At 40.0% G+C, this 27,982-nt stretch overlaps 1 protein-coding gene across 1 annotated transcript in view; it reads left to right on the forward strand.

Moving 5' to 3' along the window:
• LOC121377851 (myosin-IIIb-like) overlaps positions 1–27,767 on the forward strand; it is a 156,986-nt gene extending 129,219 nt beyond the window's left edge. The window contains exons 6-17 of the mRNA XM_041505949.1: positions 4,495–4,609; positions 5,347–5,488; positions 6,505–6,622; positions 10,397–10,535; positions 11,736–11,807; positions 12,479–12,614; positions 13,497–13,719; positions 17,422–17,598; positions 21,946–22,088; positions 24,675–24,741; positions 26,099–26,154; positions 27,599–27,767. Of these exons, the coding sequence (XP_041361883.1) occupies positions 4,495–4,609; positions 5,347–5,488; positions 6,505–6,622; positions 10,397–10,535; positions 11,736–11,807; positions 12,479–12,614; positions 13,497–13,719; positions 17,422–17,598; positions 21,946–22,088; positions 24,675–24,741; positions 26,099–26,154; positions 27,599–27,767 (1,557 nt within the window). The remainder of the gene's footprint in view (positions 1–4,494; positions 4,610–5,346; positions 5,489–6,504; positions 6,623–10,396; positions 10,536–11,735; positions 11,808–12,478; positions 12,615–13,496; positions 13,720–17,421; positions 17,599–21,945; positions 22,089–24,674; positions 24,742–26,098; positions 26,155–27,598) is intronic.
• The last annotated feature ends 215 nt before the right edge of the window (positions 27,768–27,982 follow it).

Consider the following 27,982-nt stretch of genomic DNA (forward strand, 5'->3'; position numbering starts at 1 on the left):
AAACCAAAACGAGGAGATGCGATCCAGAAAACGATCAGGAAAATGTTAAAAAAGGGTTTTGGATAATTATTTAGAAATAGGATTTGATTTGGAAAATATCATACATAATTATCCCGTTATTAGGATTATATGGGCAACCTGCTTTATCTCCCTTATTTTTGCCGGAAATTATTGGAGGGCATTCTTCGTTTTCTTAAATTCCAAATAAGGAGGCTTCCAATATATGGACCGCAAAGTTAAAGAATTATTTAAGAATGTGTTTTTTGATTGTGCGTTTGCAAAATCCTTTTGTTGCCGGTTGTGGGTTTAAAATGCATTTCCAAGTGTATGTGTGCCAGGTGTGGTTGTGCTTGGTGCATGGGTGCGTGCCTGTACGTACGTGTGGTGTGTGAGAGAGGGGAGAGAGAACGGAGCCGGAGAGGAGGGTGGGGGATGGGGGGATTTTGCGTTGGTGGGGGGATGTTGGACGAGGTTTTAAAAAAAGAATTAAAAAAACCTGAAAGAAAAAGTTTTTTGTTTTTCTTTTAGCCTAGTGCTTATTATAAAACTTAAAAAATAGAAAAATAATTATTATTTTAACCCTGGTTTGGTAATTAAAATTTTGTTGGAAATATTAAAGTAAAATTTAAACGTTTATACTGCGAACTACCACATAGGTAGGGTAAAATACTGTCTGAAAAACAAAAACCTAACGATCTCTCTCCAAATCGACAAACAGTTTGTAAAATGATTGGTTTCTACTTAAAACTGGGTTTTGTTACTGAAAAAAACATTTTTGGGGTTGGAGGTGGGCAAGGGGGGAATATGTGGCCGCACTGCACCGGGTCACGGACGAATCTACCCCGCATGTTCTTTATGTCGTAACCCGCATTGTGGGACGGTCCACTTTTACGTCACCAGGACACCCAAGGTTGTCCCTTCTTACGGGAGAGTCAGGAGGCAGGTATCTCTTGTTAGAAACGCCGAACATAATGTGTACAGTTTTGGCTCAGCGCACGAAGTCCAGTTTGCCCTGAGTCTCACAAATGAAAATGTCAACATTTTACACTTACACCACGCACATACGTAACTCACGCACGCCACGCCAAGCATACGCACACCATGTATACACACACATACACCACACCCACAATCCACAGGAGAATCAATCAACAAAACATAACAATCATCCCCCCAAAAATAATACCCCCCTACACCGTCACACAAGGCCATAGCTCTCAGTACTTCCAGGCAAAGTACGTTGTTGAGAGTTTTTTAAAAAATTGTGCGATTGGTGCTAAGAAAAAAGAAAAACAAAAACAAAGAAAACAAAACTATTGAAACGAAACAAAATTTGTCAGTGATTTTCGAAAAGCCAATGTAAAATGTCTGTTTTTTCATTTTTTCGTCAGGCAAGACGGAGGCGTTGGACGAATGCTGGTCTCACAGGATGTTGACGAGAAAAGAGAAATGAAGCGAGAAAAGACGTGCCATGGGCGAAATGATTCATCATCCCACCTCCAAAAACATTCTAGAGCTTATCTTCTTTTCTTGCTACCAACATGCCTCTAAACATTCTAGAAGTGTTACAACTTGGGGGACCTAAATGCCCACCGCCAAACACATTCTAGAAGGTTAGCTTACTGGTCCTAGAAGCCACACGCAAAACAAACATCTGAGGTTATGCTACTTGGACCCTAGATCCAACAGGCAAAAAACATTCTAGAAGGTTAGCTACTTGTGACCTAGGATCCACAGGCAAAATATTATGTTTGAGTGGGAGATATAAAAATTTAAATGTTACCTACCGGCTGATATTTATAATTTGTTTCGGCCACTTTAAAACCGTTGTAATTTACCTCTTGAATGTTTTATTATGATGTGATCATCATTCATGGGTACATTTACTTTAGTTTGACATCACTACACCGAAGACCTACACCCAAAAGTAACACATTGCTACGGCATTGAATGTGGTTGGCTGAGGGGTATCGTTCGGTCATCATTCATTCACGTAGAAATCGATAACAGCAAGGTGATTTGGTCACCCGGGCAGATTCACTGTCTGCACCAACACAAAGGTTTTCCTGTTTTATATGGTGTGTGTAGCACCACCTAGAGGCAATGCTATTGCTCGTTGTGTGGTTTCTTCAGGTAAACGAGGGTTAGAACTGAGTCACAGCTCTAAACGTTCCATCAAAACGCCATTCATAGCAAGAATTACTTTATGTTATTTTAAAAAGGGTTATTAAATAAATTTACTGATTACATTACTCTCTGCTCAGTTTTCCTACTCGGGTCTATACCGAGGGCATTGTTGGCCTCTGGGGACCACCAGGTGTAAAGTCTGCCCAGTAACGGACAGCCGGGAACAGTGTGTTCCTACTGAGTCAAGCTTTAGCTGCTTTGATTGTATTAGTATACTGACGGCTTGTATGTGCGCGGAAGTTACCAATGTCGGTGGTTCATCCATCTTAATCCAATATGTCCGACTGTCTTGTAAATAGAGACGCTAATTCAAGATTTAGATGGTCCATATTAATATGGTCACTTTTCTTTCAGATTTTTCAGTTTATGACCCACTATGCTTTCATATATTAAAGCGCGACATAGAAATGTAAGTATTCGGGCCCACCGTGAAAACCACAAATACGAGGGGGCACACACTGAGTGGTAATTTCCAGTTATAAAAAAAATCTGCAGGACCCTTTGGATAAAGTTCCGTATAACAGAGAGAAAAAAGAAGAGACTCTCGGGGGACACAATGGAAACGGGGTGAAATAGCCCTTTGAAACATTAAAACTGAGACAAAAACTCGAACTCTAATACCACCATACATTTTTCAACAGACCACAGAGACGTGCGTGTTTATACAAATATATTGAAAACAGAACAAACATTTTGGTGAACATTAAAAAGGCACTAGGGAAAACATCAATCAAGAAAATGGGATAGAACTAAAACAATATCCAAACCTCTACACACAGAAGTCAATCTAACACTCGCGATTTACACAACACAAAACAAGAGCATAATCCCCCAAAAAAAAACGCGTTAATAAAGGGAACTACGGGAATATGGGCCCCAGTAAGTATGTAACATAGGAATCACTGTCACACTTTAATAGTGCAGTATATTGATTAAACCCAATCAGTGTCACATGTCATGCTCTCATCTTCTCTCTCTCTCTCTCTCTCTTCTCATTTCTCTCGTCTCTCTGTCCTCTCTGTCTCGCTCTCTCTTCTCTCTCTCATCTCTCTCCTCTCTCTCACTCTCTCTCTCTCTCTCTCCGCTCTCTCCACTCCTCTCTCTGTCCTGTCTCTCTTCCTCTCTTCCCCTTCATCTGGTCTCTCTGTCTCTGTCTCGCTTCTCTCTACCATCTCTCTTTCTCATCTCTCCTCTCTTCTCCTTTCTCCCCTCCCCTTCTCTCCTTCCCTCTCCTCTTTCTCTCTCTCGTTTGTCAATCTTTCTGTCTCACCCGCCCTTTTACTCTTGCGTCCCTGCCTTAAATTTTTTCTTTTTCTATCGAAAAATGCTTTTGATCCGTTCAATGGACATCATTAGGACTTTCTTAAGGTAAAAAATGTTGCCTTCTGGAACAGTTTCCCTTTTCAACCATTTGGAAGTTTTAAAACCCTATCCGCTCCTAATCTTATTTTCTTTGTTCTTTTCCTAAAATTTTTCTTGTCCGCCCTTCCCCCCCTTCGTTTCATAAATGCAAATTACATCAAAAATCCTCTATAGATTCCCCTCCTTCATTCGTTTTCGAATCTTGGGTTGAAAAAACTGCTTGAACATCTTAATGTTTGCTCTTTCACTTTAATTGTGACTGAAAAATTTGTCTGAGGTACCCATTGGTCTGGGGATCTCTTCCAGTTGGTGAACCCACTTGGGGCTTTTAAAACTTATCTGGCTCTTCCCCCCCTTGCACCACGACTGGTCATACCATAGGTCGTGGTATGTGCTAACAGGTCTGGGCCCTATAAAAGGATCGCTTGCTTGTTCTGTGGAGAAATTGTAGGTGGGTTTCTATTTCTAACCCTCGATATGTTTAAAATGGGATTTTATAAATGTTTGACATCAAATAGCCCGATGATAATAAAATCATTGTGGCCCTATTAGGTGTCGTTAAACATCTTCAAAAACTTTAACTGAAGTAAAGCGCCTTAATGCTGTACCACTCACGGACATAATACAGGTGGAACCGACACTTCCCCTTACCTTGGTTTCTGGTCGATCAGTTGCTTTTCCTCACGCCTGTATCAATAAACAATATTTAACCTACCGAATTTGATGGTGATTTGTAAGAAATATTTTTATTTACATATTTAATTTTTATTTTGTTTTTTATTTAAGTTGGTAGGGGTTTAAAACTAAATATTACGAATTTTAACTGTGTTTGTTACAAGGTTACTTGACAATTCATCATTTCTATTTTGACACAAAGAGACATGATCTACATTATGCTGTGTGTCGTTAAACTCACATTCGTTTCCTCTATTCTCCACACACCAGGCGATCAACCTGCTGGACATGTTCGGGTGTGCCGCCACTCCCGTCAACACGAACGCCAGTCGGTACGCTAAACTGTGGCAGATCTTCTTCAACCAAGAGGGATGCATCACTGGAGGTAATGTAATACGTGTCTTGTTGTCAGAAGAAGCAGATTCATGAGCAGTAAGCCAGGACGCATACGCCCTCTCAATATATCTGACTGTCTATCTATCTCTCTCTTTCCCTCTCTTCTCTCGCTATCTTTCCTTCCCTCCCTTTTCTTCCTCCTCTCTTTTTCTGTCTCTCTGTATGTCTGTCTGTCTCTCTCTCTCTCTCTCTCTCTCTCTCTCTCTCTCTCTCTCTCTCTCTCTCCTTCCTCTCGCCTCTCTCCTCTCTTTCTCTATTCGTCTCTCTTATCTGAGTTGGGAAGTCTCTCTCTATATCTCACAGTTCTCTCTCCACAGATTATGCCCTGCTTTTCCCCTCTTCTACAATTTGGTCCCCCTTTTTCAATGTTGCCTTCACTTGACAATACCCAAGAATATTCCCAGCTTAGGCCATGGTCTACACAGGTCCTCGTGCACCCCCCCCCCCCCCCCCCCCCCCCCCCCCCCACACACACACACAGACAATAGCTCTAATACATTATGATTTGTGGAAGCTCTAATATGTCCTGAACAAATTGTGGTCAACTACTGATGTGTCACCAGTGTTCGATGGTATCCTAAAATGTCCTTATTTTGGTTTACGTCAGGCCATAGTCGGCACCCTCTAATTCTGATGCATCGAAATACTCACACATGCATCAGTTAACACATAGGGAAGAAATAGACAGACTCTTGTGTGAAGTGTTAACGTTTTTCATATCTGCAGCCCGCGTTAGAACCCAGGGTCTGGACAGGAGTCGGGTGATGTTCCACGAAGTAGGCCACACCAACTACCACGTGTTTTACCAACTCCTGGCAGGACTACCGGATCACCAACTCAGGGACTACTTCCTCGACAGATACTACAGGTAGTGCACCACTACAACAGTACGCATGGCATCGGCTTTACATGTAAAACGCAATGACTCACTCACATACTACTCACTCACTCACTCACACACTCACTCACTTATGTCTCTGTTTCTCTGTCTCCTATCCATAAAATAAATCCTACAAAAATGGCCCCTACCCACTCACTGTCACCCACTAACTCACCTACTCATTCATTCGCGCATTCATTCGCTCATTCATTCATTCATTCATTTATTCATTCAGTCTCACTTTCTCTGTCTCTCACGCCTCCTCTCTCCCTCCCTTCCCTCTCCCTCCTCTCTCTCTCTCTCTATGTGTGTCTCTCTCTCTCTCTCTCTCTCTCTCTCTCTCTCTCTCTCTCTCTCTCTCTCTCTCTCTCTCTCTCTCTCTCTCTCCAAAAAACAAAAGAAAACAGAATAGAATGTACTCCGTACCTTGTACCTTATAGAATTTTGGAAAGCGAGGAAGGGGCTGAGATGTTCAAATCAGAAGTCTCTCTCTCTCTCTCTCTCTCTCTCTCTCTCTCTCTCTCTCTCTCTCTCTCTCTCTCTCTCTCTCTCTCTCTCTCTCTCTCTCCACAAAACAAAAGAAAACAGAATAGAATGTACTCCGTACCTTGTACCTTATAGAATTTTGGAAAGCGAGGAAGGGGCTGAGATGTTTCAAATCAGAAGTCTCTCTCTCTCTCTCTCTTCTCTCTCTCTCTCTCTCTCTTCTCTCTCTCTCTCTCTCTCTCTCTCTCTCTCTCTCTCTCTCTCTCTCCACAAAACAAAAGAAAACAGAATAGAATGTACTCCGTACCTTGTACCTTATAGAATTTTGGAAAGCGAGGAAGGGACTGAGATGTTCAAATCAGAAGTCTCTCTCTCTCTCTCTCTCTCTCTCTCTCTCTCTCTCTCTCTCTCTCTCTCTCTCTCTCTCTCTCTCTCTCTCTCTCTCTCTCTCTCTCTCTCTCTCTCCACAAAACAAAAGAAAACAGAATAGAATGTACTCCGTACCTTGTACCTTATAGAATTTTGGAAAGCGAGGAAGGGGCTGAGATGTTCAAATCAGAAGACTGGTTCAGACAGTACCGAGATGACTTTGTCTACCTCCAGCAGGCTATGACGTCACTGGGCCTCGACCTAGGAGTAAGTAGCATTGACTCGTGACACAGGCAACTTGATACAGGCAACTAACACGGAACTTTTCATCTGTAAACATACTTCCTAATCAAGTAAATTAAGACAAAACGACCAGTGGAATAGTAACATAGCTTTATCATCAAGAGGTAAAACGTACACCATATTTAAAGAAAACCATAGATTACAAAAAGGATCGTACTCTATTACCACAAATATCCTGGGCTATATTACTCAAATTTAGAACATTTAACCACTACTTACCAATCGAAATAGGACGCTGGAACAACACTCCAGTAGACGATCGAACGTGCACATTATTTAACAGTACTAACATTGGAGAAGGATTTAACTATTTATTCACATGTACTTAGTTCACTCCCGTAAACATTAACTTGAACAATACTATTACAACAAACCAAGTACGCTGTAATTTAAACAATTAATGACGAATAACAAAATAAGTGTTATCAAGAAATTATGTAAATTAATCAAATAAATTATTGATGATTGCAGTAAACCCTAAAAGAACACTGGCCCATATATATATATATATATATATATATATATATATATATATATATATATATATATATAGAATTATTTACAGTGACTACTACTACCCATACATACATACATACATGCATGCACACACGCACGTAGGCACGCACGCACGCATATATATATATATATATATATATATATACTGAACAAAATAAGAAACTTCCGCCAACTTTGCTTGAACATAACTTGATGAAAACAAACCGGGGGAATAATTGTTATATATGCGTTTAAAGATTGTTCCATGATGCATCGTTTGGTGCAAAAATCATGGCCATAGGTTAACAGAAACTGGGAGAAATTTTGACCAAGTGTGGTAGGGGTTAAAAAAAACCCCACCCACTTAATAACGGGTATGACCATCTCTTGAATTGACCACTGCAGTGCATCGCAGGCTCATAGAATTGACTAAAGTGTTGATTTCTGCCTGTGGAATATTGTTCCATTCCTGAATGAGCGCTTGACGAAGTTCGTTGACGTTAGCGGGTGGGTTGGGACGACGCCTCAATCGTCTGTCCAGACTATCCCAGACATGCTCGATGGGGTTGAGATCAGGACTTTTAGCGGGCCAGTCATCAATGAAATCAATGTTATTTGTCCTAAGAAAATTTACAATGTCTCTAGCTGTATGAGAGGTGGCATTATCATGCTGAAAAATCGAGATGTTGGCGTTGTTATGGAACAGAGGAATGACGTGATGAGCGAGAATGTCATCGCGGTAACGTTGAGCATTTAAATTGCCATCAATGACGACTAGTGGTGAACGATAACCATGGGCAATGGTTGCCCAGACCATGACATAACCCCCACCCCCGAAACGACCTCGTTCAAGAACACAACAGTCAGCATAGCGTTCATTTCTCCTACGGTAGACGCGCACCCTGCCATCACCACGTTGTAAAGAAAATCTGGATTCATCCGAAAAAGGAACGGTATTCCAGCGTCGCCGTATCCAACGAGTGTGTACACGTGCCCAATTAAGACGATTTAGACGATGACATTGCGTTAAAACGCATCCGACGTCAGAACGTCGTGCATGTAAACCGTTCTCCCGCAGACGATTACGAACAGTTTGCCCACTGATTCGGTTATTATGAAGCCCAGGTGTGTTAGCAACAGTAGCAGTGGCAGTTTGGAATCGATTGTGCAAATGCGTGTTCATGATATAGCGGTCTTGACCACGCGTTGTAACACGCGGACGTCCACGACGTGTCGTTCGAAATCTTACGCAAAGATTTCGTATCGCTCGACTAGAACTCCCAACATGCCTTGCAACGTCTTCTGTCGACATGCCAGCATCAAGCATGCCAATCGCCCGTTCGCGTAAATTATTGGGTATTCTTGGCATACTAAAAATGCTACAATGTAAAAAACGTTGACTTTTTTTTTAAACTTTGAAGCGTTTTCGTTCACTTGACAACAATGTCAGTAAGACAAGTAAAACACATTGACCATGCATGCACGTGCACATTGAATTTCACGTTGTTGACGATTAACAGTGCAACCATAATCGATACAATTCATGAATCCTGATAATACAGCTCAAGGCTAATACTACCTATATAATTTCATTACACAATGAATTCTTTAACACAACAAATACTATATGTACAAATCGGAAGTTTCTTTTTTTGTTCAGTATATATATATATATATATGGATGTGTGCGTGCGTGCGTGCGTGCGCGTGCGTGCATTCATCTGATTAGCACATTTGGTAGTAATTACACTAATGTGACATTGCATTACTATATTCCATTTATATTATATTATTGTATTTATTATTTTATTGCATTTGCATTGATACTATTTTACTGTTGTAAACCCTATCTTGCCACTACAGTTTATGTATCATGTTCCTCATATGACGTTGTGTTACGGCCTGCGTGGTATAAAGTTATGTTCTCTTCGGCGGCGTACTTGTGTAAGCCCATCTTTTGTGTGAGAGTCAGACCACATCTGGCTTAAGAGATTAACTGTAGCATATAAAACGTGATTAACACTACAGTCTAAATATGTAAATCAGTCAACCAGCCTCCACCCCATCCATCCATCCATCGACCTACCCAACCATCAATCATACACCAGCCAGCAATTCCGCCAGCCAGCTAGCCAGACACCCATCCATCCATCAGTCCATCCATCCATTCATCCATCCATCAACGTACCTACCCAACCATCTATCCATACATCCTCCTACCTACCTAACCATCAATCATACACCAGCCAGCAATTCAGCCAGCCAGCTAGCTACACACCCATCCATCCACCAGTCCATCCATCCATCCATCCATCCATCAACCTACCTACCCAACCATCTATCCATACGTCCTCCTACCTACCTAACCATCAATCATCCACCAGTCAGCCAGCCAGCCAGCCACCTATTGATCCATCCATATATTTACCCATCCATCCAATCAACCATCCACCAATGCATTCATCCATCCAACCATCTATTCATCCATCCATCCGTCCATCCATCCATCCATCCTCCCATCCATCTATGAATCAATTCATTCATCTACCTAACCATCCATCAGTCCATCCATTCATCCATCCATCCATCCATCCAACCATCCAACCATCCATCCATCCTACGACTCAACTCATCCATTCATCCATTCATCCATCTATTCCATCCATCCATCCATTCATTCATCCATCCATCCATCCACCCATCAACCCACCCATCCAGTTATCTCTCTATCCTATCCACCCATCCATCCAACCAAACAACCAATATAATAACTAACCAGCCAATAACCCAACATTCATTCATGCGATCAGTCGATCAGTTAATACACTCGGAGGGCGGAACGTAGCCCAGTGGTACAGCTTTCGCCTGATGCACGATCGGTCTAGGATAGATACCAGTCGGTGAGCCCATTGGGCTATTTCTCGTTCCAGCCAGTGCTCCACAACTGGTGTAACAAAGGCCGTGGTATGTGCTATCCTGTCTGTGGGATGGTGCATATAAAAGATATCTTGCTGGTAGCCAGAAAGGGTAGACCATAAATATATGTATGGTCCTTAACCATATGTCCGACGCCATATACACGTAAATAAAATGTGTTGAGTGCGTCGTTAAATAAACCATTTTCTTCCTTTTTAATACACTCGGATATCGTCATGGTATTATGTTTCACCTTTGATTCACAACCGAATTTAAATAAAGAACCAAATTATTGCCAATGCCTTGTTTTTGTTTTTGTCGTTTCAGACGCAGTCACATTCCAGAGGAGGACATTCGGTAATTTTTGGAATGTTATCGGCCATTCTGAATCTAGGAAATATTCACTTCGCTCCAGATCCGGAAACAGACAAAGTATTTATACCCAACGAACCGAGAGTGGACATTGGTATGTCGCCGGATTGCTAGCTTTCAGAAAAATAATTTCTATACTTTCAATATTCTAAGGCTGATATAAAAAGTCTTCAAAGAGTTATATTTGAAGGGAGGTGATGCTTTTGAACTTAACAAAAAATTGTCATATTTATTCATAGTTTAAATACAGGCAGTCATGGCTAATTGTTTATATTGCAGACGGTGTTTGCCGATTAGTACCAAACATTAGCGATACAAGTACTTTTTGAAACATACAGAAGATTATTAAAACAATGGTTGCAGTGGTGAATTCCACAGGGAATCCATGCCGGTACATATACATGTGATTACAGTGATCGGCAACATAATGGTTGTCATATTACTGTGATCTGTGACATACAGTTGTCATCTGCCATTAACTGGGTCATCTGCATCTGTAACATAATAGTTGTCATATTACTGTGATCTCATAACATATTACTGTGAAACATAATAGTTGTCATATTACTGGGATCTCTAACATAATAGTTGTCATATTACTGTGAATAGTTATGATATTACTGTCAAACATAATAGTTGTCATATTACTGTGAACATAATAGTTGTCATATTACTGTCATCTGCAACATAATAGTTATATTATATTACTGGGAGCTGTAACATAATAGCTGCCATATTACTGTGATCTCTAACATAATAGTTATCATGTTACTGTTATATCTAACATAATAGTTGTCATATGACTGTGATCTCTAACATAATAGTTGTCATGTTACTGTTATCTCTAACATAATAGTTGTCATATTACTGTGATCTCTAACATAATAGTTGTCATATTACTGTCATCTGTAACATAATAGTTGTCATATTACTGTGATCTGTAACATAATAGTTGTCATATTACTGTCATCTCTAATGTAATAGTTATGATATTACTGTGATCTGTAACATAATAGTTGTCATATTACTGTCATCTCTAACATAATAGTTGTCATATTACTGTCATCTCTAATGTAATAGTTATGATATTACTGTCATCTGTAACATAATAGTTGTCATATTACTGTCATCTCTAACATAATAGTTGTCATATTACTGTCATCTCTAACATAATAGTTGTCATATTACTGTCATCTCTAATATAATAGTTATGATATTACTGTCATCTCTAACATAATAGTTGTCATATTACTGTCATTTATAAAATAATAGTTGTCATTTTCTTTTACTTCAGCCGCCAGGCAACTGGGTGTGCCGGTGGGAGAGTTAATGACAATATTTCTGGCCAACACAACTTACGTGAGAGGTATATTCCAAGATGTCTTCGTGGGTTGTTGTTTTTTAATCCACCAATATACACATTGCAAACCACAAAACAACAGCAATAATCCAAGAGCTGACATCTGGACCCCACTTTTCATTATGAGAATATGTTTTGTACTATTATACAACTTCCATTTAAATCGTAGCATGTAAAACATATTGGATCTTTACCTGGAATTTTCAAATTGCAGATTTTGTTTTTGCATACACTTACTTAAATGGAAATTATCTACTAGCGGTGAATGCACGTTTAAATAAGTCACGGAATTCATTTTGAGGTACTCATGTTGATCACAACGTTGCATCACCATTTAAGTCCAATATAGTCACCAATATGGCTCCCAGAATGTGAAAATAATAAGTATGTTTGCGCCCTATGTCATCTAGAGCAAAGGCAGCAATGATGTCAAGTGTCTGGATTTTAGAAGTTGAGGAATTAATTTATAGCAACTTCTTGCTTATGGAAATGACGATGCATCATCATTAAAATCAGAGAAAGAAAATAATGTAGGCTTATTTACCAGAAAAAATTCCAACAACATTGCTTGGAGATTTACAAAAATGATAAGAGCCCCGGGTATTCCTCCTTGAGATTATTCTACCAGCTCCATATGGTGATTTCTTGAAACATGTTTTAATTGTTTCGCGTTACAGGTGAGAGAATTGTGGGAAGGAACGATTTTGGTGAGGCATGCACAGCCCGGAACAGTTTAGTCCGTTTTCTGTACAGCGAACTCTTTACGTGGATAGTTCAACAAATCAATGCGGCCCTGCAGGGTGACGTTATCAGGTAAGAAATGATTTCTGATTATTCATCATCGTCGCCATCATTGTCGTGTTTGTCATCATCATCATCACCATCATCATCGTGATCATTATTGTCAACATGAAAATCATTATCACCACCACCATCATCGTCGTCGACGTCGACGTCGTCATCATCATAATCATCATCATTGTCTTCATTGTCATAATTGTCAGCATCAACATCACCACCACCACCACCACCACCATTATCATCATCATCATCATTATTTTCAACATCAAAATCGTCATCACCACCACCATCATCATCATCATCATTTTCAACATCAAAATCATCATCACCACCATCATCATAGACGTTGTCGTCGTCATCATCATCATGTTCCAGCCAGTGCACCACAACTGGTATATCAAAGGCCGTGGTATGTATTACCCTGTCTGTGGGATGGTGCATATAAAAGATCCCTTGCTGCTAATCGAAAAGAGTAGCCCATGAAGTAGCGACAGCGGGGTTCCTCTCTCATTATCTGGGTGGTCCTTAACCATCTGTTTGACACCATATAACCGTAAATAAAATGTGTTGAGTGCGTCGTTAAATACAACATTTCATTTGTTTCATCATCATCATCATCATTGTCTTCATTGTCATGACTGTCAACATCAACTTCATCATAAAAAACACCAACACCCTCCCACATCCCCACAACAGCAATCACAACACGAACATAGTGTCAGACTGTACATTGCATGAAGGCCCCTGAGATAATTTTCTTTATTAGATATATAGTTACTCAGTTTGAATTGTCCATTAAATATTAAATGGTGTTATAATATGGTAAGACAAAGCTGCAGGTATAAAAAATGGTGTAAATATATATGATAGTTCTTTCTTCTTGACATATTTCAGGGACCAGAACCTGTCTGTATCAATTCTAGATTGTCCTGGCTATGAGAACCTTGATAGCAATTGTTTCGAAGAGTTGTGCCATAACATCGCCGATGAGAAATTGCAACATCACGTGAATCGAATGATTTTCGCGGACGAATTGTACGATCTGGACCAAGAAGGGGTCAAAGGTTACAAAGCCAAGTACCTTGATTTGACAACAGTTGTAGAGCTGTTTTCATATGTAAGGGAACTAGTTTGCTAACCTCTTCTTTCCCTTCTTCTTGATTTCTTTCTTTTTTTCTTCTCTGTCTCCGACATTAAGTTTCCCTCCTTTTTATTTGCTTCTCCTCCGACTCTTCTGTCTTCTTTTTCTTCTACTCTACCTCCTTCTCAAAGTTCTATGTTTCTTCTTTACTTCTTGTTTTTCTCCTCCTCTCCTTATTCTTCTATTTTCCTCCTTCTCCTTTACTTCTTGTTTTCCTCCTCCTCTCCTTATTCTTCTATTCTACCTCCTTCTCAAAGTTCTGTTTCTTCTTTACTTCTTGTTTTCCTCCTCCTCTCCTTATTCTTCTATTCTACCTCCTTCTCAAAGTTCTATGTTTCTTCTTTACTTCTTGTTTTCCTCCTCCTCTCCTTATTCTTCTATTCTACCTCCTTCTCAAACTACTCTTCTGTCTCCTTATTCTTCTACTCTACCTCCTTCTCAAAGTTCTATGTTTCTTCTTTACTTCTTGTTTTCCTCCTCTCCTTATTCTTCTACCTTCTCAAAGTTCTGTTTCTTCTTTACTTCTTGTTTTCCTCCTCCTCTCCTTATTCTTCTACGCTACCTCCTTCTCAAAGTTCTATGTTTCTTCTTTACTTCTTGTTTTCCTCCTCCTCTCCTTATTCTTCTAATTTTGCTTCTCCTCCGACTCTTCTGTCTCCTTATTCTTCTACGCTACCTCCTTCTCAAAGTTCTGTGTTTCTTCTTTACTTCTTATTTTCCTCCTCCTCTCCTTATTCTTCTATTTTTGCTTCTTGTTCTTATTGAGGCGGGATGCAGCTCAGTGGTACAGCGCTCGCCTGATGCGTGATCGATCTAAGATCTAAGATCGATTCCCGTTGGTGGGCCCATTGGGCTATTTCTCGTTTCATCCAGTGCTCCACAATTGGTATAACAAAGGTCGTGGTATGAACTATCTTGTCTGTGGGATGGCGTATATAAAAGATCCCTTGCTGCTAATCGAAAAGAGTAGCCCATAAAGTGGCGACAGCGGATTTCATCTTTGAATATGTGTGTGGTCTGTAACCATATGTCCGACGCCATAAAACTGTAAATAAAATGTGTTGAGTGCGTCGTTAAATAAAACATGCCCTTCCTTCTTATTCTTCTTCTTTACTTTCCACCTGTTTTCTTATTTTGTTCTGCTTTTCTCCTTCCCTCTCTCTTTTTTCTAGTTCTTCGTCCTAATAATATTTGCACATATAATCATTGTCAAATAATTACTACCAATGATAGCCGCAGCTACTTTTACTACGTAAACATTTTGATTTTGTATGCATCCATTAGACTATTTCTCGTTCCTGCCAAAACTCAAAAGCTGGTTAAAACACGACCGTGGTATGTACTATCATTTATGTGGGATGGTGCATAAACACATCAAGAGTATTCCATCACTAATTAACTTAATATTCTTAACCATATGTCAGACGCTATATAACTATAATTAAACTGACACTGAGTTGAATGCGTCGTTACATAATACGTTTCTTTGAATATTCCTTTCTTCGATTTCGTACAACTCAACCTGTAAGAGGAGGAAACATTTGTTTTTGTTTTCTTTAACGACACCACTAGTATACTCTGTACATTGATTTACTAATCATCGGCCATCGGAAGTCAAACATTAGCTAATTCTGACATATATACTCTTCAAAAGAAGAAACGCAAAACCACATTGTCGTAACATTTGGAGAATTGATTTAATTATTGAATGGTGAGTCCGATAATTACCAAATGTTGCAGGATTGTTCACAATTCATTCTAATCCATTGTGAGTAAGTGATAGGACACACCACGAAGGTCAAGGTCATCTGGAGTCAATACCGGGTGTGGCCTCCGCGTGTGTTGACTACTGCCTGGCTACCGCCTGCCCATTGAAGTTCCAGAGTACGGATGACGTCCCGTTTTTGGTGGCCCACTCGGCCTGCAAGGCTGCTGCCAGCTCAAAGTTCTGGGGCTGTTCTTGTCGCTTGTCGGAGGCGTCTCTCCAACTCGTCCCATAGATCCTCATTTGGGTTCAAATCCGGTGATATCGATGGCCAAGGAAGGACATTAATGTTGTTGTTCTGTAGGAAAGCCGTTGTGAAACGTGCTGTGTGAGGCCTGGCGTTGTCATGTTGGAACACTGCGTTGGCGTTGGCCATAACTGGAACGATGTGTGGCCGGAGGATCTGGTCAATGTAGCCCTGTGCATTCAGGTTGCTGCACGTGGACAAAGTCAGTTCTGCCAGTGTGTGAGATGGCTGCCCACACCATGACTACTACCCCGCCGAGTCTGTCCACTTCCTGCACGCAGTTTGCCGCATAACGTTCACCACGACGCCTATACACGCGACATCTTCCATCAAACGTCGGAGCAGAAATCGGGACTCGTCACTGAACCACACCTGTCTCCATCGCAGTTGAGGCCATTGTCTGAATCTGGCACCACTGCTCGGAGTTCGGTGTTGTGGTGTTAAGATACTTCTCGAACTGGACGTCTGGCACGAATCCTACCTCACGAAGGCGGTTCCGTACGGTCTGATCGGATATCCTGCTCAAACCTGGTATTGCTGCGGCTGTGGAGGTGGCAGTAGTCAATCGTTCCCGAAGGTGGCGTACCCGGATGTAGCGGTCCTGCCCGGGGGTAGTGACCCGTGGTCGACCGGATCTAGGGAGGTCACGTGTTGATCCATGTTGCTGGTAACGGTCCCACAGTCTGGAGATGGTGCTTGGGGACACATGGAATGCTCTGGCAACGGCCGTTCTGGATTCGCCTGCGTCTAGTCGGCCGATGGCATTGTTTCTCTGCGGTTCACTGAGACGTGGCATGTCCTGGATTGTCAACTGTCGGCCAGATACAGAGGCCAGGCAAGCGAACACCCTGCACTTTTATACTGTCGGTGTTCATGTTGCACGTGCAGACAACGCACGTGCAGTGGTGACATGGTTTGCACGTGGCTGCGTTTTTGCGAATATTCACATTTTGGAACTTTATTGTACAGTAGCTGCGTTTTATCGAATGTAACTGTGGGAATGTGTTTGGGACATGCAATGACCTTATATTCACAAAGCATGAACCGGTAGGAAACATAAAATCGGAGTTATAACCCATTTGTACCCTTTTGCGTTTCTTTTTTTGAAGAGTATACATTAGTCATAGCGAGAAAACCCTCTACATGTTTCCATTAGGAGCAAAGGATCTTGTACATGTACCATGCAACAGGCAGGATAGCACATACCACGACCTTTGATATACCACTCGTAGTACACTGGCTAGAACAAGAAATGGTCTAATGGGCTCAGTGACGGAAATCGATCCCTGACTGACATCGTGTCATGTCAAAGGGTTTTACGTGCACATTCAGAACAAGCTGTTGTAGCGCACGTCCATGACAGGAAAGGTGGTGGGGGGGGGGGGGGGAGAGAGGAGGGACCGCCTGCACTGGCAGGTGCAAGGGAGCACCAGCAGCCCGATCAAATCGGTAGCAGGTGGGTGACCGACATCGCATTAGGCGAGAGCTTTACCACTGGACTACGTACCGCCCGTAAGAGGTGCCAGTTCTTTCATCCAATATATATATATATATATGTACATGTATATATATATATATATATATATATATATATCTATATATATATATATATATATATATATATATATATATATATATATATATATAATTATACACTGTTTTACAGCCAAAGTCTCGACTGTTTGCTATTGTTGACGAGGAGTCTGCCATCGCCCAGTCCTCCCCAGCCTCACTGTTACAGAAGATGACGAAACAGTTGACTAAGAACAAATTGTTTGTACAGACTGAGCTCGACAAGAAATCGACGTCTGCTACCTTTGCTATTCTTCATACAAAAGGACACGTACGTTACATACTAAAAAACCGAGGCAAATGGTGTGTAATATACACCAGGGGCCTAATTCACCAAACTCTCGCAACTTTACGATTTCGGAGTGCAATGCTAAAATACTTGCAAAGAGGATGCTTTTTTTGTCTAGCAGAGCCTAAGAGACCTTTGTGAATTAGGCCCCAGGAAGTTAATTACGCACCACGTAGTATGTACCATATGACATATTTCACGAGTGAGCGTGGTCATTTTACAGATACAAAACACTGAAAACTAATGTTATGTGTATACAGAGGATACTGGCAGCAGGTAACCGACCTAGGTAATGTCGTGGTTAAGCCATCGGATATACGGCTGGTAGGCACAGGGTTCGCAGCCCGGTACCGACTCCCACCCAGATCGACTTTTAACGACTCAGTGGGTAGGTGTAAGACCACTACACCCTCTTTTCTGTCACTAACCAATAACTAACTAACATTTTGGCTGATATACAATTCAGGTCGTGCTTAATTAATGTCCAGGAGTATACTATATGGGTATGTCGGTGGTGTGATTAAGCCATTGGACATAACGATGGTAGGTACTGGGTTCGCAGCCCGGTATCGGCTTCCGCCCATAGCGAGTTTTAACGACTCGATGGGTAGGTGTAAGACCACTACACCGACATATCTCCCACTAACAACTAACCCACAGACAACCCAGATAGCTGAGGTATGTGCCAAGAACAGCGTGTTTGAACCTTAATTAGATATAAGCACGCTGAAATTAATTAATGAACCAGGTTAGTGTGAAAAGAAGTGTTATACATTTGTCAAACCAGACTTGAGAGTGGCAGTCTTCCTACGTATTTACATGTGGAATATTTAGTCATTTGGAATGGCCGTCCTCATGCAATCGAAGCGCGTCGTTGAAACAATCAAAACATTGCAGACACCCTTTAGACTCTTTCAATTGCGGATATACTGTTTTGATCACGATAACGGTTTTGTTGTTAAGACTGGATCTGCTTCTACAAATGTGAATCCAAAAAAGCATTACAGACATTTGATTAATGTTAATTGCATTGTCGTGAGTATATCACCATACACGAGGACGAAGAGGTTTAGCAATTTGACACTACCCCAAGCTACAAGCCATGACGTGACAGTCACACATTTGATTTTGTATTCAAAATATCCTGTTACTTGTACCGACAGATGGTACATTAATTAAAACCAGTGTCTGAATTCACTTTATCTTTGAATTTGAAATCTTTGAACATGCTCCCATACCACTTGGCTTTCAGGCATGTTTATCCCGGGTCTGGGCCCGTGTTTATTAAACGTTTAGAGTCCAAACTCAATTTCTAATGACGTCACATGCATACAATTTGTATGGCGTTGCCACGACACTAGTGTATCAGACTCTATCAGAGTCTCGAGTCTAGACTCTAAAAGTTGTATAAGTTTTAGGCCTGGTCTCTGGCATGGCCAGGGATCTCATCCGGGACATTTCACTTTTAAAGACATGCATTTTCTTTTCTTTAACCACATTTGTATCAAATTTAAAAAACAACAAAAAAACAAAACATGTGTCTAAGTATAAACCAAATTAAGCATGCTATGCCAGGTACACAACGTACCGGCACAGCCTGTCGAAGTCACGGGTTACTGGGTCAGATGTAGGTCAGTTAGTCAGTCTATACACCTGTTTAGTTGTTGTAGTAGTTATTATTATAGATAACACTATACGAATGGTCATTTACCTTAGAATCAGTTGTTTCAAAACATAGTATCTAAACTAGTGAAAACCAGATTTGAAATAAAGTTAAAAGATAAGTAAAACTAAAACGTGTATTTTGGGTGAAGGCTGGGATCTAGCTCAGTTGGTAGAGGGGATTTTTCCAGAATATTGTCAAAAATCTAAAATCTAAAATACTTATCTTTAGTTCTAAACTACCTAAAATAAGACATTTTACATCAAGGACATAAATTGAGATATGTAGATAGTTATAAATACCTAGGCATCACATTTTGTAGAAATGGATCATTTATTCAAGCAAAAAAGACGCATATATCGCAAGCCATAAAACGAATGGCTTTGTTAAAGATTAGAACTAGAAATTTATATTTACTTATAGACTGTCATTTTGACAGTACTATTGTTCTATTATATTCTTCAGAAATATGGGGATTTATCAATAATCAAACTATTGAACAAATACAGTTAATTTTGTTTCAAAGACTTATTAAAACTTAGAAAAAGTACCCCACTACCTATGAATTATGGCGAACTGGGTGTTTTCCGTCTGGATATTAAGATCAAAACCAGGATGCTTAGCTTTTGGGCCTCTTTGATTACTGGAAAAGCTTCTAAAATATCCACATCATTATATAGAATTATGCTATATGAAACTGCCAAGCATGGATATAAATGTACGTGGTTAATTGATATAGACGATACTCTGAACAAATTGGGTATGGGCAATTATTGGTTAAATCTAAATATTATAAACAAATGTGTTCATATTGGGTCCCAAAGGTTACAATATCAATACAGACAGGTATGGAATGCTAATATAAATATCTATCCAAAATGTATTACCTATAGAATATTCAAATCAACACATTCATGTATCTTTTTCATTTACTGGAGAAACTATTGACAGTGTACATTCGATTCCGGACTAGTAATCATTATTTACCAATTGAAACTGACCGAGTCAAGACATTGAATGACAAGACAGAATATGTCCTCTTTGTAAAACTTCTTTAGGTGACGAATATCTTTATTTATTTCAGTGTCTTTATTTTACAAATGAAAGATCAACATATCTAAACAAATACTATTACAACAGACCTAACACTTTCACACTTTATCGGCTATTTAATTCTACAAAGTTATTAACCACAAATAAATTATGTATGTTCCTCCATGCTATTAACACTGTTTTAAAAAACATGTATATGTTATAATTACATCCAGTGTATTATTATATCATATGTATCACGTCTAGAATACATGGCTGCCTTTAAACTTATTCTTATATAATAATTATACTCATTTATGTATTATTGTTATTATTATATACCATAATTAATTATTATGTAACATAAATTGTTAATAGTGCACTGCAGCTGTCAATATATATGTTTATAAACCACATCAATGTATCACCGTTTGGTGATCTGAGAGAAATACAGTGCTGTTCTGTTCCCGAGGTGACTGCATTGCATGATCGAACGATCTCAGCTCACCCATTCTCTGGACCAATGCCTTACGACTGGTCATAGGCCCTGGTTATGTGCTGTCCTATTTGGGAAGTGCATATAAAAGATTATTTGCTGCTAATGGAAAAATGTGGTGTTATTAAACAGAACCAACTTTAACTTTGTATTAAAGATGAAATGTGACACCAGTAAGAGATTATTATTATTGTCTGTATAACGATGTGAAATATGATGCCACTAAAATATTACTTTCTGTATTAAAAGTGAAGTATGACACCAGTAAGAGATTATTAGTATTGTCTGTATAACAAGGTGAAATATGACCCCACTAAAATATCATTTTCTGTATTAAAAGTGAAGTATGACACCAGTAAGAGATTCTTATTATTTTCAGTATAAAACAGAAAGGTAAGACGCCAATGAGAGATTATTATTATTTTCTTTATTAAAAGTGAAGTATGACGCCAGTAAGAGATTATTAATTTTCTGCATTAAAGGTGAAGTATGACTCCACCAAGAAATATTATTATTTTCTGTATTAAAAGTGAAGTATGACGCCAGTAAGAGATTATTAATGTTCTGTATTAAAGGTGAAGTATGACTCCACCAAGAAATATTATTATTTTCTGTATTAAAAGTGAAGTATGACGCCAGTAAGAGATTATTAATGTTCTGTATTAAAGGTGAAGTATGACTCCACCAAAAAATATTATTATTCTGTATTAAAAGAGAAGTATGACGCCAGTGAGATTATTATAATGTTCTGTATTAAAAATGAAGCATGATGCCAGGGAGATTACTATTATGTTATGTATTAAAGGAGAAGTATGACTCCACTAAGATATTATTATAATTTTCTGTATTAAAGGTGAAATGTGACGCCACTAAGATATTATTATGTTATGTATTAAACGATATGTATGACGCCACTAAAATATTATTATGTTCTGTATTAAAGGTGAAGTATGACGCCACTAAGATATTATTATTATGTTCTGTATTAAAGGTGAACTATGACGCCACTAAGATATTATTATTATGTTCTGTATTCAAGGTGACATATGACGCCACTAAGATATTATTATTATGTGCTGTATTAAAGGTGAAGTATGACGCTATTAAGATATTATTATTATTATTTTCTGTATTAAAGGTGAAGTATGACGCCGGCCTGCTATTGACTAAGAACCGAGACAAGGTGACCGCCCACACCATTGACGTCATGAAGCATAGCAGAAACCCTCTCGTGGCCCATCTCTTCTCCACCGCTGACGAGCTCGATCATAAACCATACAGGTGTGGTATTTAAAAACACACAGTGTCGTTCTAACTCCAGTTGTTGTGCTTGTATTAAACCATACAGGTGTGGTATTTAAAAACACACAGTGTCTTTCTAACTCCAGTTGTTGCGATTGTATCAAAACATACAGGTGTCGTATTTAAAAACACACAGTGTCGTTCTAACTCCAGTTGTTGTGATTGTATTAAACCATACAGGTGTGGTATTTAAAAACACACAGTGTCTTTCTAACTCTAACGTTTCGTACTGACAGAGCATTGTTTTGTCCTAGCTGTTGTAAGACGTTTCGTACTGACAGAGCATTGTTTAGTCTTAGCTGTTGTAAGACGTTTCGTACTGTCAGAGCATTGTTTAGTCTTAGCTGTTGTAAGACGTTTCGTACTGAGAGAGCATTGTTTAGTCGTAGCTGTTGTAAGACGCTTCGTATTGACAGAGCATTGTTGTAAGACGTTTCGTACAGACAGAGCATTGTTTCGTCTTAGCTGGTGTAAGACGCTTCGTACTGACAGAACATTGTTTTGTCTTAGCTGCTGTAAGACGTTTCGTACTGACAGAGCATTGTTTTGTCTTAGCTGGTGTAAGACGTTTCGTGCTGACAGAGCATTGTTTTGTCTTAGCTGGTGTAAGACGTTTCCTACTGACAGAGCACTGTTTAGTCTTAGCTGGTGTAAGACGTTTCCTACTGACAGAGCATTGTTTTGTCTTAGCTGGTGTAAGACGTTTCCTACTGACAGAGCATTCTTTTGTCTTAGCTGGAGTAAGACGTTTCGTACTGACAGAGCATTGTTTTGCCTTAGCTGGTGTAAGACGTTTCGTACTGAGAGTGCATTGTTTAGCCTTAGCTGGTGTAAGACGTTTCGTACTGAGAGAGCATTGTTTAGCCTTAGCTGGTGTAAGACGTTTCGTACTGACAGAGCATTGTTTAGCCTTAGCTGGTGTAAGACGTTTCGTACTGACAGAGCATTGTTTAGCCTTAGCTGGTGTAAGACGTTTCGTACTGACAGAGCATTGTTTAGCCTTAGCTGTTGTAAGACGTTTCGTACTGACAGAGCATTGTTTTGTCTCAGCTGTTGTAAGACGTTTCGTACTGACAGAGCATTGTTTAGCCTCAGCTGTTGTAAGACGTTTCGTACTGACAGAGCATTGTTTTGCCTTAGCTGGTGTAAGACGTTTCGTACTGACAGAGCATTGTTTAGCCTTGGCTGGTGTAAGACGTTTCGTACTGACAGAGCATTGTTTAGCCTTGGCTGGTGTAAGACGTTTCGTACTGACAGAGCATTGTTTAGCCTTAGCTGGTGTAAGACGTTTCGTACTGACAGAGCATTGTTTAGCCTTAGCTGTTGTAAGACGTTTCGTACTGACAGAGCATTGTTTTGCCTTAGCTGTTGTAAGACGTTTCGTACTGACAGAGCATTGTTTTGCCTTACTTGGTGTAAAACGTTTCGTACTGACAGCGCATTGTTTAGCCTTAGCTGGTGTAAAACGTTTCGTACTGACAGAGCATTGTTTAGCCTTAGCTGGTGTAAGACGTTTCGTACTGACAGAGCATTGTTTAGCCTTAGCTGGTGTAAGACGTTTCGTCCTGACAGAGCATTGTTTAGCCTTAGCTGGTGTAAGACGTTTCGTCCTGACAGAGCGTTGTAAGACGTTTCGTACTGACAGAGCATTGGTTTGTCTCAGCTGTTGTAAGACGTTTCGTACTGACAGAGCATTGTTTAGCCTCAGCTGGTGTAAGACGTTTCGTACTGACAGAGCATTGTTTAGCCTCAGCTGGTGTAAGACGTTTCGTACTGACAGAGCATTGTTTAGCCTTAGCTGGTGTAAGACGTTTCGTACTGACAGAGCATTGTTTTGCCTTAGCTGGTGTAAGACGTTTCGTACTGAGAGAGCATTGTTTAGCCTCAGCTGGTGTAAGACGTTTCGTACTGACAGAGCATTGTTTAGCCTCAGCTGGTGTAAGACGTTTCGTACTGACAGAACATTGTTTAGTCTAAGACGATTAACTTAGTGACGTGGATAATGGTTTTATGTTCTGGTAAACTGTTGAGCCCATTTTAGTGATTTGGAGAGTGTGTGTTGTGTGTGTGTGTGTGTGTGTACGTGCGTGCGTGCCTGTCTGTGTGAGTGTGTGTGTGGAGGGGGAGGGCTTGCTAAGTTCAATATTATTTTATATCCCCAATGCATGTTATCGCCTGTCGCTTCATTTTGATGTGATGATCGTTAACTAAAGGACGGTTGATAACAATATACAATATGACCTAAATTGTAACCAATTTCAGGTCCGCAAGAAAGCCACAGTTGGTTTGACCTGTTTTGATTCCACCACATGTGAAGTATGTGAGATAATGTCACTCACTCCACCCTATTTTTAAATAGGTGGGTGGCATTTTTTGATGCATTGTGGAAGTCTTTTGAATTACAAATGTATGTTTCGATGACACTTGTTTGGCAATAGTAAAAGTTGAAGCAGGATTAATAGCACCTCAGTATGTTTTTGTTTTTCTTGTTTTAAATTAACAATTAGACCAAACATTGGTAAGGTTGAAGTTGATTTCTGAGTGAAACTTTTCTTCTACTTGTAGAGTTAACCAGTCCAAGGAGAATGGCGACATCTCCAGTACGGGCTCGTCGCGTTTGTCTACGTACATGGTATGATTTATTTTTGGAATTATTTTATACGCGTAATAGGAAATGCTATTGTTCGATACCATAAGGTGCGTGTGCAGGGATTTTAGCAGCCGAGGGGTCTAGACTGTGGCATCGACGTTTAGAGGGGATCGAGTCAAGCTCCGCTGAAAATATATTCAAGAAAAAAAATATTTCCTTGAGCAAGAGGGTTTCGATCCCCAAATTCCACCCACATACTGCACACACGCCTAACTGTTTATTTTACATCGAGTTCTTTCAGAATGTGTGTTTCATTGGGGTTTATTTTAATTTGTATCATTAATTTATTTAACGAGTATTAAAGGGACATTCCTGAGTTTGCTGCAATTTTTAAGATGTTATCGACTAACAGAGACTTTTTAACGATTGTAATTACATATCAAATATATTTTTTCTGCATAACATATTAATGGCTGTATATTAAACGTGTTTCTTGTCGTTCTAATACTTGTACTAGGTTAAATTTAATTTTATTTCCTAAAATATGGGGTTTTTTCGTACGTACGAAATTATTTGAAGACAAACTCCAGTTTGGGCTTCTTACACATATTAAGATGGCCAGAAACACATTGAATATACAGCCACTGATATTGTAATCGTAGTTTATTTTATTAGTCGGAAACATCTTATAATGCAGCAAACTCAGGAATGTCCCTTTAAGATTAATAGCAGTAATTTAGTTCTTACATATCCTCAGTAACGAAGTTAGGAAATACATTTAAATGTCATTACAGCCCCCTGTGCGTGCAGTTAATATTTACGCCACAGAGAAATCTGTTTGAATTTAACATATATGTCACAGAACAATCAAAGTCGCGATTGTGAGTATTTCATTGGATTGTACGGCTGTGGTAACCAAACCACTTAGGAGCAGCCAATTGTATGGCTTTAATTTTATTACACATGTGTGATTGTCGTGTGATATAATCAATAACACTCGATGTTCTCATTAATGGGGTATTGGGGAAACCTTAAATCTATATATATTGACATTGTTAGTACACACAGTTTAACTCAGTTTTTCAATGGGTCGGGACGTAGCCCAGTGGTAACGCGTTCACACGATGCGCGGTCAGTCTGGGATCGATCCCCGTCGGTATGCCCATTTGGCTATTTCTCTTCCCAACCAGTGCATCACGACTGGTATATCAAAGTCCGTGGTACGTGCTATCCAGTCTGTGGAATGGTGCATATAAAAGATCCTTTGCTACTTAATGAAAAAAACATGTAGAGGGTTTCCTCTCCAAGACAGTATGTAAAAATATCCGACGATTAATAAATCAATGTACTCTAGTGGCGGCGTTAAACAAAACAAACTTTTAGCTGTTATTTTTTTCAGGCATCTCTTGAAGACTTGCTAGAAGCAGTGAAAGAATGTGAAATTCACCATATTTGGTATGTAATACATTTCAGTACATGGGGCCGTAATTAGCAGGGAACAAGGGTGGGTGTGGAGGTCAAATACGATTAACTGCCCATTCCAGGTGGTTTAAACCAATTTTATTTTTGTTTTCTAGTATTTGATGTGCCTATATCCAATTAAGAGGGGAGAACAGCAGAAGGCGCGCTGTTACAATATTGTAGGCGGGTGATCCAAAACGCCCCTGATATCAAATCAAGGTGCGATTAGGCGAGCAAGTGCGATCCCACACCTCACATGCGAAATACTGATTGAAAGATGCGGAGTGTAGTAACCCACACTCGCTGCTGTCCTAATAAAGAAAGAAAGAAATGCTTTATTTAACGACGCACTCAACACATTTTATTTAGGTTATATGGCATCAGACATATGGTTAAGGACCATACAGATATTGAGAGAGGAAACCCGCTGTCGTCACTTTATGGGCTACTCTTTTCGATTAGCAGCAAGGGATCTTTTATATGCACCATCCCACAGACAAGGTAGTACATACCACGGCCTTTGATATACCAGTCGTGGTGCACTGGCTGGAGCTGTCTTAATAAGCATGTCAAATTCACTTGAGGTACAAAATGGGGCGGGACGTAGCCCAGTGGTAAAGCGCTCTCTTGATGCGCGGTCGGTCTGGGATCGACCTCCGTCCGTTGGCCCATTGGGCTATTTCTCGCTCCATGCAGTATACCACGACTGGTATATCAAAGGCCGTGGTGTGTGCTATCTTGTCTATGGGATGATGCATATAAATGATCCCTTGCTCTTAAAAGAAAAAATGTAGCGGGTTTCCTCTCAGAAACTATATGTCAGAATTACCATATGTTTGATGATTAATAAATCGATGTGCATTAGTAAAACTTTCCCTGCAATCATAGTGGATGAGAAACAGAAACCAAAGTCATTTAAAGCTAAACAACACTCTCCTATTTTCTGCACCTGCTCTACACAGTGTGCAGCACAAATGAACTTCGCCACCACAGTGCGGGAACCCACACCAAGATCACGTTTATTTCAGTTATTTAGAGGCAATGCTTTTGTTCATGTTTCTGTAGCTGGTCCGACGTCATATAACAGTAAATAAAATGTGTTGAGTGCGTCGTTAAATAAACAATTTCCTTCCTTCCTGTAGCTGGTGTTGCAATGGGTGAATCAGTAAATATTTAAGGGAGGGGAACTGAGGGGGAAATGGATTATAACTTTAATGACACATGGTTCAACAAAATAGCTTCGCATTCATCAAATGAAAATTGTAAACAATGTGTTTAAAAGGGGGGCATTAGAAGTTGTTTGTTTGTTCTGTTCTGTGGTTTGTTTTGTTTTGTTGTTTTTGGGTGTGTTTTTTTTTTTTTCGGGGGTTGGGGGCAAGTCCCCTGGTCTCATTCCTCGGATCCACCCTTATGTTGTGTATTGCTGTTATGTTTTCAGGTGTATTAAGCCGAACCAAACGTCACAACCCGACTACTTCGACCCGCCGTTTGTGTTCAGACAGTTGACGAACATACAGGAGACTGTGTGTCAGCGAACACGAGGCTTCCCGGTTCGAGTGCCCATCAGGGAATTTGTTGAAAGGTACTGGGCTTCACTTCAGTGTTGAAAGGTACTGGGCTTTACTTCAGACCCAAACCCTGAGTGAGTGCTCCGCAAGGCTCAATGGGTAGGTGTAAACCACTTGTACCGACCAGTGATCCACAACTGGTTAAACAAAGGCCATGGTTTGTGCTATCCTGCCTGTATGAAGCGCAAATAAAAGATCCCTTGCTGTATGTCGTAAAATAGTAGCCTATGTGGTGACAGCGGGTTTCCTCTAAA

Source organism: Gigantopelta aegis, chromosome 7 (genome assembly GCF_016097555.1).
Source record: "Gigantopelta aegis isolate Gae_Host chromosome 7, Gae_host_genome, whole genome shotgun sequence".
Classification (NCBI taxonomy): Eukaryota; Metazoa; Mollusca; class Gastropoda; order Neomphalida; family Peltospiridae; genus Gigantopelta; species Gigantopelta aegis.